The sequence below is a fragment of the Micrasema longulum genome, unplaced genomic scaffold, assembly GCF_059751315.1.
Source record: "Micrasema longulum isolate JH-2025_06_02 unplaced genomic scaffold, ASM5975131v1 h1tg001914l, whole genome shotgun sequence".
Classification (NCBI taxonomy): Eukaryota; Metazoa; Arthropoda; class Insecta; order Trichoptera; family Brachycentridae; genus Micrasema; species Micrasema longulum.
In genome coordinates this window covers 126,201-140,580 of record NW_028279088.1, presented here as the reverse complement: position 1 = coordinate 140,580, position 14,380 = coordinate 126,201, and the positions used below count along the sequence as shown (strand labels likewise).

Here is a 14,380-nt window from a genome sequence, read left to right as displayed (position 1 = left end):
TCCATAGAAGAGGGAGAGTAGTATGCGGGTAGTAAGACAAGACGGTAAGACAAGGTAGGACAGTGTATTCCTCGACAGACCTGAACTGGGAGTCGAGTATAGTAAAGTTGAGTCAGGGCTATCCAACTAGCGTATTGTTGGGAGTTCAAAGAAAATGTATTATTTGTAATATAAAATTATAATTTATTGATAATTACAACATAAAATTGTTTAAAACGAAACATAGATTTATTATGCGCTTAGTGATCTCTTGACTATACAGGCTATAATATAATTGGAAATGCAACAAGTTGGATAGCTCTGTGATGCCTGATGCAATACACCTTCAGTCTCATTAGTTGTTTAATGGGTTCAGTAAATAAGATGTTGTAGTTTTAATAACTTAAATCCATATATATTTATATCCATCAGGTCAGCTTAAGATTCAGTGTAAATACAGAGTTATAGAAATATACGACTTTTGGTCATGACACATAACATGTAGGTGATTCGTATGCGAGGAGTGGGAATTATTACACTGACATTCAACATTTTTACAACCAAATTACTTATGAAAAAAGATGACAAGATATTTTGAGAAATATAATAAAAAGTATATTACAATAAATTCCAGCTGCAACTCCTCACAGACTGCTTAGTCTCGAGATATATAGTCTGATTTGTGGAGGAACAGTTTAAGCAAGAGTACGCTCCGCATCTAACGCTCAGCGTGACCCGGTGCGCGTTCGGTCTCGCATTCTGATTTACCTATATTCCCGTCGGACATACAAACATTTTAAATATAAAAATAAGCAACAATATCAGTCATCCTTTCATATAGGTAAAGACACAGAGGAATATGACTCCCGCTTACTTTAACCATTCAGATTCAGATAAACACATATTCCACAATAAACGTCGAGTCGACTGTAAAATGGTAAAACATCAATCAGTATTCAACTGGAAACATCGAGAATGCAAGAGGTTCCAAGGTGACACTTAAAACAGTGCAATAGTCTCTCAGTTTGGTATCAGTGACTGCGAAACTTGGAAACATTGCCCGTGGGGCGACGGAATCCTCGGGGAAATATAACAACGGGAATAGAGGTGTGGACTAAACGAGTAGAAACATGACAATGACATGAAGATGGTAATGGTGACTGGTGGCAGGCGGCGAGGAAGCCTAGTTATCCCCGGTCTCCTGTTGTTCCTCTCCGTCTCCCTGAGTGTCGGACGTCCACAGCGTCAGGTTGTCCCTTAACAGCTGCATGATGAGGGTGGAGTCTTTGTAAGAGTCTTCGTTGAGGGTGTCTAGTTCCGCGATCGCGTCGTCAAAAGCCTGCAAAGTCAACATTTCGCAATTAGTAACACTTTCTACTGAGCCTAATGCAAAACAATCTACCACTCGGTTATTGGTATGGCATCCATCAGACATTTTAGCGTTCATACTTTCAAACGTATTTTACTATATACAATTGAATAAAATTCAACAAATTACAATAATTAGGGAGAGCTGGTACTAAGCCAAATCCGTGTTATTCATTTCAAACATAAAACACTCGGAAAATAATCTACCACACTCTTGACAATAGTTTGATTAGTATTAATATACAATAACATTGGTCAAACAACTTATTTCTTACACAACATTCTTACATTCAGACCAATACATATTCTATTATACACATTTGAGCAAAATGAAAAAGGCCACAAAGTTGATTAACCAAAAGTGTATCCAGAGGGATAATCAACTTTCACAAACAAGTCAGACATGCAGAAATAATAAAACTAAGGGTTAATAATAACAGTTAATAAACAATGAAAGTGCCGGTCGGAGCGAACATTAGTATGTAGTACACACAAGGCTCGGATGCAATATAAAGTGCTGTAAACCTGCTTGGCCAGGTGACAAGCTCGCGCCGGAGAATTGATAATCTCGTAATAGAACACCGAGAAGTTGAGCGCGAGCCCGAGGCGAATGGGGTGCGTGGGCTGCATTTTAGCCTTGGCGATATCAAACGCCTCTTGGTACGCTTTCTGGGAGTCTTCCACCACAGCTAGCATCACAACACAACATTAATACACAACGCTCTGCACCAACCGGCACCTGCACCGTCGGGAACTTCCCTACAACTAAAGAACTAAGAATGACCTGTTTAGCTAGTTGACACGCTTTGTCTGGTGAATTTAATATCTCGTAATAGAATACTGAGAAATTAAGCGCCAGGCCGAGTCTGATGGGGTGTGTGGGCTGCATCTTTGCTTTGCTGATTTCAAAGGCATCTTGGTATGCCTTTTGGGAGTCATCCACCACCGCTGCAATTACGATAATGACCGCATATTTAATGTGTGTACCCAATGTACAGTTGTCTGGATTAAATTACATTTTATATATTTCCTTTTATATTAATGATTATTGGTCATGTCCAGTGATAAAATATGAAATAACAATGATTTACTGCAGCAAAAAAAATAATATTCACAAATAAGATTTCAGATTTTGATATAATACATAAGATTAACTTAAAATAATCATATTAGTATGATCTTTAAGCGATATTACAGACAAGATAAATGTTGAAATTAGAAATTCATAATAAAGACATTTAAGAAAAATTTTATGCTTTGAGTTTCCTAAAAATAACCAACAAACGATTGTTATACAATTTCATATCCTGATATGAAATAAAATAACATATCACCTTGTTAATTGTGAAATTTAATTCATAGGGGAGTGAGATAATTTATAACACACCTCGCCGATTATTTTTTTAAAATTAAAACTTGGCTTGGTTACTTAGCTAAAAGCTTAGTTATCTCTTAGAAAGAAATAAGACACCTAGAAAGATGAAATTGACTTACTGTTTCGTGTTTCGCCAGTCGCTACTTCTGCTAAATATCTATAATAATCTCCCTTCATTTTTAGGTAAAATACCTTACTTTCTGCATGACTTGCTTTAGGGATAAGGTATTTGTCCAGGAGGCCCTAAAATAAAATAAAAATACATGAATTATTTTAAATTGTCTCAAAGGAGGCACCACATGATAAAAAAAAAAATGTATACATTTACAAAAAATAATACAATTTATCAAGTTCTACTGAACTGCATGACTGCTTCACCTTAGTTTTTTTTTTTTTTGGTTTTTTCACCTCCCAACTGGGGTGTTCAAGCCAGAGTTGAGTTTCAGATTTGATTTATTTGAATATTTACGCATGTGTTAGTACTATATACTAGTTAGTGTTATTATTTAATATTACATATTTACATAAATTATTAAATTTTGTATAAATGTTTATTGGGTTGGGACAGGAGAGTTGGAATATGAGTAGGGAATGGGACGTTTATGTCGAAGAGGTCGGATAGGATCTCAGGATAACAATAATTTATGGGACATAAAAAAAAACATGATTTAGATCTTCCTCCTCAAGCTGACACGGATTCTGAACAGGTGAGTACCATTATAACTGCATTACTGCACTTCGTCAGTAGTTGCTTAATACCTTATATATTCTACAACATGTCAAAAATTCTAAATGATGGAGATTACAATATCAACGGAAAACACAAGTAATTTTACTACTATAAAGAGACAAATACTTCCAATAAGTAATGTGTAAAACACCACCCATAAATCCCTTTAAATGATTCGACTTCCATATGACCCCCTATCTCCAAAATTATTATCTTTTCAGATATTAATTTACACATATAGTAATTTGAAATGACAATGACTTTCAATGTTTGAAAAAAACCACAGAATTAAGATGTGTTGGACGACACGTTCTAAAGTTCCATTATTTAAATTACAACCATCTCATTCTGATTTAGAGAAAATCTCCTATTTTATTCACATACATACAAGAAGAATCTAATAGAACAGTGGTTATATTGATAATACCACAATTGATGTGTTCTGTTTTTATTGAGGTAACAAGATTTTCAATATCATTTACTGTTATAAATCCAGATCTGTTTAAATTTCATTAGAGACTTCCTTTATAAGACACATATTTAGAGTTGATTTATGTCTTGCAAACTTAAGAAAATACTTTTTTAAAACAATAAAGACTGATCTTCCACTTCCAGTGTACGTTATTAGTTGTCACGATACATAAGACTTATTATTAATACAAAATATTAGAAAATAAATACCTCAATTGAGGAATGTTTTTTTTAAAACTTGAAACGCTTAAAACGTAATTTTTGATCATATGAGCATATTTTTGAAAACAATCCTTGTTAAAAAAAATCACACCTTATAACTAAACCTGAAGGTAATCTAATTTATGTAATCAATAATTTTCTTTTGTATTTCATTAGCACTTTTTTTTCGGGTAATTGATGCAAAACCCCAAATCGTCTCAAGTCGGGTGGTATGTAACACTTTTTTTGTTTTTTTGCACCACAACAGGCCAGGAGGCCCGATCAGAGTGGTGAATTACAGCAAAGAACACCCAGGCTTGAGAAAAATCACATTACATTACATTTTTATGTTCTCACTGGGAATCAAACGCGGAACCTTCCGAACATGAGTCGAGGATCTTGACTCGTTCTAGGTGTGTTAAAAGGAGAAAGAGAAAATGTTCAAACTCAATATTTTACTCTCAATGGGAAAATCATTCATACTGAAAATAGAAAGATGCAAAACGCGAAATCTGTTTCATTAAAAATATATGACACTATACAAGCTGATTGTACTAAATTAAACAGTAAACAAGGCACATTATATACCTTTAATAATGTTGACTAAAGTAATATTATCTTTTGGATGATTCAGGATAAAACTCTAGTGAAACAGCCAAGGTCAAGGAACAACGCAGTGGTTCAGAAACAAAAAAAAAATAGTTATCCAAGTAAACTTGTTCATAAAAAATAATCGATAATTACTTTTAATTATTTTTATTATTAAAGGGGAAATTTATTAATTATTAACTGAGAAAATTACCGACATCAAAACTTATTTAATTCTTATGATTTTTAAGATATATTTAATAGATAAGAAAGAAATTAAGAAAGTGCAGAAGAACTAAAAATTAAAATCTTTATCGAAGTGCAAGTAATGTTTGAGAGAATCAAATAGCGGCGACCGGGCGAGCGCATTAGCGGCGCTAGTTACTACGCGAGAGCGCCGCACATGGAGGCCGTCGGCCGACCGACGCCGCGCGCCGCCGCCGCGGTGATAGGATAATTAGCGTTGTGAACTAGTAGCAAAATGAAATATAATTAGCAGTAACAAATCAGAATCAGTTACTAATGAATTTGAAAGCGTGACAAAAAATAATATTAATATTACAACAGCAGTAAGCAATCCGGGAAAGGGGCTACAACAAAAAGTCAAATCAATTGACTTTTAAAGCGCCCTTGAGGTAGTATATTACGAAAATGGCGCTATATAGGTTATCCATAATTTAAAAATTCAAAAAAGGAAACTTCGGAGAAAAATATTAGCGCTAGCATTAATGTTAGCAATAGCGTTTCACGTGCTACGCTATTTTTATTTCAATAGCACACTAACTAAATGTAAAAAATAGCATAAATTTTCATCACTACTACCTACTACTGAGGGATACGCGATGCCGCGCACCGAACACCGCGCCCATCTCATCTCGAATCCTTTAAAACTTTTTTTAAATCTTAAATATAATACTTTAAAGAAAACGATACATAAACGCACCACGCGTATTCATATGGCGCGTGACATGACGGTTGACGAAAATTGCCGTTTCCTACTGGCTTACATCACTTCTGAATTTGGATAAGCGCGAAATGACGTCATGCAGTAGGCGGCTCGCGATTGACAAATAATGTCGAGGAATTCGCCCAATACCTATATAAAAACGGAAATCAATTCCTACACGTATGGCGGCGAACGGCAATCCATTGACAAAGCGCAATAGCCGTGCAGTAAGCAAGGTGCGACTCGTTATTTCGACGTAACAATGCTATCGTCACTCGCATCACACGCGAGCAAGAGAAATGGGACGTTCGGGCATACTTTAACCGGGAATGCATAAATCCATTATTCGATGATGATGAATATTACAAGCTGAATAAATACAACAAATCACATTAAACTTCTGAATTTTATTTGTTGAACTATGGTAATCGTATTAGGTCGATTCGACACATCACGATTACTCACAATTGACTCATTTTACTTACACTATTTTAACCACACAACAGATTTGATCTAGATCCGGGATGCAAAACAAACACGAGAAAAATAAAGGAAAAACTCACCAAAACGTCGTAACATATTTCTCTTAGTTCTTTTTCGACTTTTTCTCTGTATTCTTTGGCCATCTGTTGTTTCCTCTCTGAACCCTCCGTTTTTTGCTCGATGGAGGAGATGACTCGCCAGGAGGAACGGCGCGCGCCCACCACGTTCTTATAGGCGACAGAGAGGAGGTTCCGCTCCTCGTTGGACAGCTCCACGCTGGTCTCCGTTACGGCCTTCATGGCGGCGGCCATGTCGTCATAACGCTCCGCCTGCTCCGCGAGCTTGGCGCGCTGTACCAGCTCTTCCTTATCGACTGACATCGTGGGGCGAGCGGGGCTGATCTCCAGACTATTCACCTCCTGCAACAGACAAACCGGACTGGTGACTCGGGCCGGCGGGGGGTGCGACCTGACTGCCGGGGCGAGTGCCAGTCAGAAAGACTAATCGAACAGTCACGCCCGCTTAGCGGATCAATCGGTTGTAAGAATAGTTATCATCATGCGAAACCTTGGTGCTGCGGACCGGTGGCGGCGTACTGCGGGCTAGTTCGGACCGACTCGACGCTGCGGCATCTCCGCTCCGACTGGAGGCGCGCGTCACCGGGCGGGAGAGGGAGGGCGGGACCGTCTGGCGCGCACTCCCCCGCCCGGGTGCGAATATTGATCGCGAGGGCCGCCCAGACACTGTTCCTCCGATGCAACGGACTCTACGCGACCAGCGAGATTGATGACAATGCGGTCGAAAAATCGATCACATAGTTTCACGACGCGACTCGAAACTTCCAAGAGGAGTAATGCGCTTTTAGGGGGCTAATTTGCGATAAATAGGTCAAGGCTGCAACACTCGCGGAGTATCGATCATGCGTCTGCATCTACTGGAAACTCGCGCGAGGTCCGTTAACCCCTTGGAGCAATAATACGCCACCGGCTATAGAGTCGCCCATACGGACAAAAACCATTATATTATCAACCACGAAGTTAGCTACAGTAATAGAACAGGTCGTAGGTACTCGGATCGAGAATTGCAAGCGCAAACCGAATCCGCCCGTTACACGTTTATTGTTAAACTAAAAGCCAAACCAAACCAAAATTTTGGAACGCTTTTGTTCTATGCAATAGCGCTAGAGCTGTACTTGCTAGTTTCCTACATATCGTCTGACTTAACTTGCAAAACGCCAATCTCCAAAAATAAAAACTTTTAAAAAAGAGGTTAAAAAACAGTATAATTTGTTGAAATTATAAGGGTGAGAACCTCCTGTAAAAATATTTTTTTGGAGATTGGAGTTTAGCAAGTTAGTCAGACGATATTGCACTCCTCGTTAATGATTAGTATGTTAGCGTTCGATGGTACAACACTTCAGACTTGACAGCGTTCTGCTGTACTGCATTGGATACTTAATACTCCCCAATGCGTCCTGCATAATTCCGTGTTCAATACACTAAACGAATACGAGACTATAAATATTGTTTCTATCTATATTTAAATAACAAATTAGATCAGATGTAATCGAGATTATGAAAATGCGATCACGACCCTTCTCATTCGATTTCATGGAGACCATAATTGATTCCTGAAAATGTGTATGAATGTGCGAATAAGGGGCAATGTAAAAAAACGTGAAAAATATATTATCGATGAGCATAAAGTTAAAAGGGGTGTTATAAAAAGGTGTATAAATAATCTACTGACTACGACACTAACCAGACGAGACAAAACATAAATTGGCCTTATAAGGGATTTTTCAAAAGTGTAATTGAAATCTCGCCGAGAGGATATCTGAATACCATTCTTTGACATACCTAACCAAAAACATTTTTTATTGTTTATAAATAAACCTGTTAAAAGTTAAGACCAAGCGATATTTAATATGCCATGAAAATATCTGCTGAATGTTGTAAACCTAACTAGAAGAGAAAAACTTATCCAGGGGGAAAGTTAAAATTTCCAGAAATACTCTCAGAGGGTTCTACAATATTATTTCTAGGGATCACTCGCGTGAGATTCAATATCAATCATTGAAAACATAGTTATTTAACGTATTATAGTGTTTCGAGCGGCTCTATATGTAAATCATCAGAAAATTTTAATTTTTCAAAAGTTTAGGGAAGGCAAAAATAATAACACAACATCACGGGATAAATGATTTGCAAATTCCGACTATTGATCATTTCGATTTTCAAAATTCTAGCAAGTTTTTCTGGTTCAAATTTTTACATGCAGTTTTACGGAGTGGCTTTTCGCGGGTACGCTTTTTTCTAGCTTTGTATTTAGTTATATGTATACAAAAAAAATATAATTGTCCAAATTTTTTTTTTTTATATAAATACTGTATTTTTTTGTTGTTATAATGACTGTTTTCTTTTAAAAAAATTAATAAAGAAAATATATATAATTAAGCGCCCCCGAAATGAAGCATCATAGAATCGGCCCTACATGAAGTCATTTTATATTAATTGGATATTACAGTTAAGTAACGTTCAACGGAAAAGCATCCGTAGCTGATTAATCACTCAGATAATATTTTTGTAATGCGCACACAGCTTTTTTTTTAATAAACGTCATTGTGGCTTCTTCCTAATGTCTTGAAAAGGGTACCGAAGGTACATCATTCATTTTCCGCACCTAATGGTTCATAGGGCACTGCATTGGTACACCAATCGTAGCGTATTTTGATCATGTTTGTTACATGAAGGTAAGATGATCAGCCTTACGTTTCAGGTGCCAGTCCAGGGACTGTGAAATAATATTCCAGTGTAAACCTTTTAAAATAAATATTTCACATCAACCATGTCGGGAATCGAACCCGAGACCTCTTGCATGGTAGGCAAATGCGCTGACCACTACACCACAAGGCCGACAGGAGTAATCTATTCTAATTCCTGTGTGAAAAGTGCAAAAAAGATCATGTTTGCACTGTGTATTCTTACATTTGTGAACATTCCCCCGCGACTCGTGTTCGAGCTCTCTTCTAAAACTGTTCACAATATCTACATACGTATAATTCAAATAAAAAATAACGGGTAATATTTACTAATTTTCAGGGGGTTTCGGTGTAAACGGTAATTAAAACATTCGTATGGAATTAACATTTTTCTGATCATGACTGGCTAGTGATTTTCGCCAGAACCATTTAATATTTGGCATTCGTTGAATTCTCTTACCCGCACCTGGTGGTGCATAGGGCTCTGCATTTGTGCACCAATCGCGACATATTATATTATTTACATAAAAATAAGATAATCAGTCTCGCGCTTCGGGTGCCGGGGCGGGTACTATTTAAACATGTCAACTTTTCCGAGATTCGATCCCGAAACCTCATGAAAACACACTAACCACGAGATGGACATAATTTAGTATTTTACATAAAGAAAAAAAAGGCGTGGAAATATTCCAATTATCTTTAGATTTTTTTTAGTTAACTAAACTGTTCAATCTGTTACTATCACCATAATCAAGGTTCGAAAAAAGCTTTTGGCAACATGGTATTTCGTAATACACTTAGTATTTCCAGTAATAATACATGTGTATTATATGTATACACCTCTATTGGGTATGCGAGCATTATGAAGGTGGATGGCCAGAAGACACTGCTTCTTATTAGTATGACCGCTTATCTGGTCACTTAGTGCTCTTACAATACAAAACGTTAAAACTAACTTTGGTTGTGTGGATAAAATACATATTAGAGGCGTTAATTACTGGAAATTATTTATTTCCTTGCCATTACCAGCACCACCCACAGACTACACTCGGCAGTCACGGTACCCATGGCCCCCGTCTAGAGTCGTCACTGGCAAATCCGTAAAACGCAAGTTTGAGAAACATTCTGCTTATCGGCATAATGTGATGAATTTAGACATTAAATATATACGTAAACCAGCGGCTCTCTAAGATGCGACAACTAACCACAAATCGTCGTTTCGAGTATAAATATTCAATGTAACTAGATTTCCACCAAAGGGAGAAATATATAGAGATAATTTGGTAGTAGTATTGCTTTTCAACAATATTTATTGATTATTTTCCTCAATTTTCATTTACATCGATGTTTGTACGTTAATTCAATAGTTTTATATTTTGCGAGTATTTAAAGTAAAAAAATATTTTGCTTCTGTTTATTATTTCCTATAGATACTTGAATCTAGTTTTTTTTTCCTTATTTTTCACAGATGTTAAACATTTTAATGCATGTAAATAATTTGTTTATAATTTTATTTTTTACCCGCTTACAACTGTGTATTAGTAAAGCAACACTTTTATTTTAAAGTTCTTCTTACTGGATATATTGATTAATTTAAATGTTTTACAATATTTATGTACATCATATCGAGACTATAGGGAAATAACTCAAAATCTTAAAATTTTGAGTTAATGATGCTAGATGGTGGAGAAACACTCCCTTTCCAAATGCTATATTTCACCTTTGTACCATACTTGTAAAAGCCCTCCGGGCGTTTATGTGAATTAAATAAATAAATAAATAAGTATACAGTCGTAAGCAGTGTTTTAGGTGTCTGATATTAGTAGAAAATATTACTAAACTACCATATTATTATATGGCAAGTAACTTGTCAATACCACAAATTATAGGTAACAATGTGTAATATACTGCGGAATAAAACAAAAAAATTGCAGGTTGCTTGAAGGATATTCATTAAGTTTCACATACTAAATGTGCATAATATTTTACCGTAATCTGGAATCGCATCCTCGTGAAATACGAATGACGGTAAAAATAAACATCCTTCTGCTTACTGGATACGAGATAAGATTACAATACACGCCAAGTAATTTCAAGAAGCGTTGAACTGTAGACCTTCGTTGGTATAGCGAGATAAGGATATTATTATTTGGTGGATTATTTTTAGCCTCAGTCTGTAGCTTTGATCGCAAAATCCACATGGACACCTACCTATACGAGAAACTAACACACTAACGCGGTAATAAGCCTCTTATCGAAACATTAATTATGTGGACATCGAGTGTATGGAGTGCATGTACTATCGAAATGCAGAGTGCGAAATGAAAAGGAAGTTGAAACATTAGTCATACGGAATTAACACAATACAACAAATATCGTGTTACATTTGTAAGGCCTTTCACACAAGATAAAAACAATGGTCCTTTCAAATCAGATATATTACATTACAGGGCAGAAATTGAGCACACTTTCAAAGGGAACTAAATAACTCCACCTCATTATTTTAAACCTCGATCGAAAGAAATTATACATAAATAATGTTCCAGTAAACTGGACTCAATTTTCAGTGAATAAAATCGAGAACAGAGTAACAATACTAATAAATATATTTTTTTAAACTCCAGCAATGAAAAGCAAAGAGAATGTACGTAATATAGTACCTACCTAGTTACTGCACAGGGTTATCTTCCTGAATTAATTTGATATAATTTACGATATTTATTAGTCGTAATAAGTACCACCACTATCAGACATACTTTCTATATTAATATCATGGTTCTATGACTAACAGCAGTCATTGTTACCGATGACACATCCCGCAATAATATTTTCCCCATCAAATGTTGCGACCTTCGTACGCGAGATAAAGCCATGGGGTAGTTTTCAGGTAAAGCAATGGACGACCATTCGCAGTAAGTATGATAAACATTAATCATAAACATATGAAACTAAAAAAAACTATGAATACTATACGCGATGCAGGCATTGCAAACTCCATTTTTACGAATAGACATTTCTAGAATATAATAGATTTATACACGTTTTAAAAAATGACGATAAACACGAAAAATATAAAGATGCGCCTAGAGATCGATCGACAAACTAAACGGAGCACGTGAAATAACATACGCAGAAACTTGTTGCATCGATTAGCACGTTTCACAAACACAATTTAAATAAATCGTAATGACAAAACTGAAATAAGAAAACCAAACTTAAAATAAAATTATCGGTTACATTCACGAGGAGGGAATGTGCTAGTGACGTAAATAGTAGAAATACTGATCATTGTGAGGGTTGAAACTCACATTCACGGCTATTGAGAGATTTCTAGTAGAAATAAACGATCGAGAGTACTGCTACATGAACAGTATTTGGCGAATCTGAAATAATGATAAAAGTAACGTGCTCTTGGAATACTGAGGCCGGCGACACATAAAAAGCAGAAAATTAAAGGTCACTGCTGAACTAACAATCCCGTGAGATAAGAAGACATGTTTTCAGCACTCAGACACGCAAATTGAATTGAATTTCACATTGGAGAAGACTACGTAAAATAACTCGAGCCGAAGAGCCTGCAAATTACTAAATCTATCGAGATCACGATGTCGCCGGCTCTCGGCAAAATGGCTGAAGCGGACACTCCTCCAATGCGTCACACTTTTCAATGCAGTTTTAGACATATAAATCACATGATCACCACCATTAATTATAAAAAATAAGCACATCTAAATAAATATTTTGTGAAAAACACTTACTTGTTTGAGGGAAGAACTTGATATAGCGAATGGCTATTCACTTTACGCTATATCCCCTGCGCTGAACGACGAACTACTGACGGTTAAGTTGAGGGGGGAAGCGGGGTATAAACCTATATCCGGTGAGGGGCTCGCGTATAGAATTTGAGCGCTTCTAAAAAGGAAATAGAAAATATTTAAAGTTCACATCAAAATTTTAAGATTTTTAAGCTTTTTATGTAAAATATATATATTTTAATTTGCCGTTTTATATTTGTCATAATAACTTATATGCACAAAGTTTTGTTTTGTGTTCAAATAAAGAAGTTATAACAAATCGTCCATAAAAGTCATTTTAACCATAAACAATAAACAAACTTCTATATTTTTAATATGGAAAATCATAAAATGCAATAATGTATTATTTTACATTTATGAATATAAAATAAAATGGAAACTTTTCAATGTATCGTGAGGAAATAAATTATTTGTTATTCAAGTAAAATAAAAAGAACGATCATTTATTATGTTCCTTCATTTATAACTTTACTGATTTATCAGTTAGATTTCTAAATCCATTTATTATTCATATAGGTACAATATACTTACTCAGTTATAGAAAAAAATGTATGTTTGTGCTTTATAACTACAAGCTTGCTGTTTGTTGGTATATGAGGTAACCATATAATATTGGTGACGTTTATTTCTCATAATATGCAAATAAATTGTTTATTTATTCATTTATTTAATTTTACAATACGCCCAAGGGGCATTTACAAAAAAATACACAGGGAAGTACAAACATTGTAAATAATAATTATAAAGATTAACAACAAAATTATGGTTATAATAGTAAAAATATGTACCTAAATAGTTTTATTTCACTGTTATTTATAATTTTTACCAGTGATCGGGCTTCATCCAGGTTGACCAGTTTGATAATATCGGTTACGACAAAACCCGATTACTGGTGAAAATTATAAATGTGTTATTAAACAATACAGGTATTTTTATTATTTTAATTAAAATCCAGTTTCACCAAGAAATGTCAGTAGAAACTCAATATTTTGTAGTACCCAGAGTTTGCCGAAAGCAGCCTGACTTAGTCCCATTCTTCTTGGCAACTCCACTGACTGATAACCTTTACCAAGTTTGACTTTGTGTCCTACATATATGTATTCATCAACTGCTTCGATTTTATTATTGTTAGTGAAAATGTATTTCCTTGTTGGTTTCAAAATCTTTGTTTTATTAATATTCATTTTCAAACCAATCCGTTTTGAAGCCTCGCGTACTTCCATAATCATTTCGTCTATTTCATCTATGTCTTTACTTATCATGATCAATATGTCATCTGCGAATCCAAGGTTTATCAAGTACATCCCATTTATCTTTGCTCCCTTATTCTCCCGATTCAGGGTTTTAAATGCATCCTCTAAGGCTAGGGTAAAGAGCTATGGCGATATTGTGCCCCCTTATCTGACACTTTCTCTATTATCCACAGTAGCGTTGTCATTAATGATTTTTTAAAATCTATCTAGAATCAATTTCGGAATTTTTGAGTGCTTCAAACAGCCTAATTTTCAACCTAGTCAAACGCTTTTCGATAATCTATAAAAGCTATTTATATTATGTAGTGTCATATTGAATTTAGTTGACTTTTTATGATAAGTTGAATTGATTGGATATGGTCTATAGTTCCAAAGCCTTTGCAAAAGCCCGCTTGTTCTACTGGTTGGTG

General features: G+C 35.5%; 1 protein-coding gene and 1 non-coding gene across 5 annotated transcripts; both read right to left on the bottom strand.

Moving 5' to 3' along the window:
• Nucleotides 1-372: 372 nt before the first annotated feature.
• Nucleotides 373-12,738, bottom strand: 14-3-3zeta (tyrosine 3-monooxygenase/tryptophan 5-monooxygenase activation protein zeta). 4 transcript variants are annotated; one of them, XM_088238541.1, is made up of 5 exons: nt 12,661-12,738; nt 6,222-6,560; nt 2,842-2,965; nt 2,132-2,295; nt 373-1,318 (listed from the first exon to the last, which is right to left on the bottom strand). In XM_088238541.1, the coding sequence occupies exons 2-5, from the start codon at nt 6,519-6,521 to the stop codon at nt 1,163-1,165; spliced, it is 744 nt and encodes a 247-aa protein (XP_088094667.1). In that variant the 5' UTR covers nt 6,522-6,560; nt 12,661-12,738; the 3' UTR covers nt 373-1,162. The 4 variants fall into 4 exon arrangements, with proteins under 4 accessions (XP_088094667.1, XP_088094669.1, XP_088094668.1 ...); XM_088238543.1 differs by lacking the exon at nt 2,132-2,295 and adding an exon at nt 1,873-2,036; XM_088238542.1 differs by lacking the exon at nt 12,661-12,738 and adding an exon at nt 6,709-6,787.
• Nucleotides 8,984-9,056, bottom strand: TRNAG-ACC (transfer RNA glycine (anticodon ACC)). The gene has a single exon. It is a non-coding gene; the product is annotated as a tRNA-Gly (tRNA).
• Nucleotides 12,739-14,380: the final 1,642 nt, after the last annotated feature.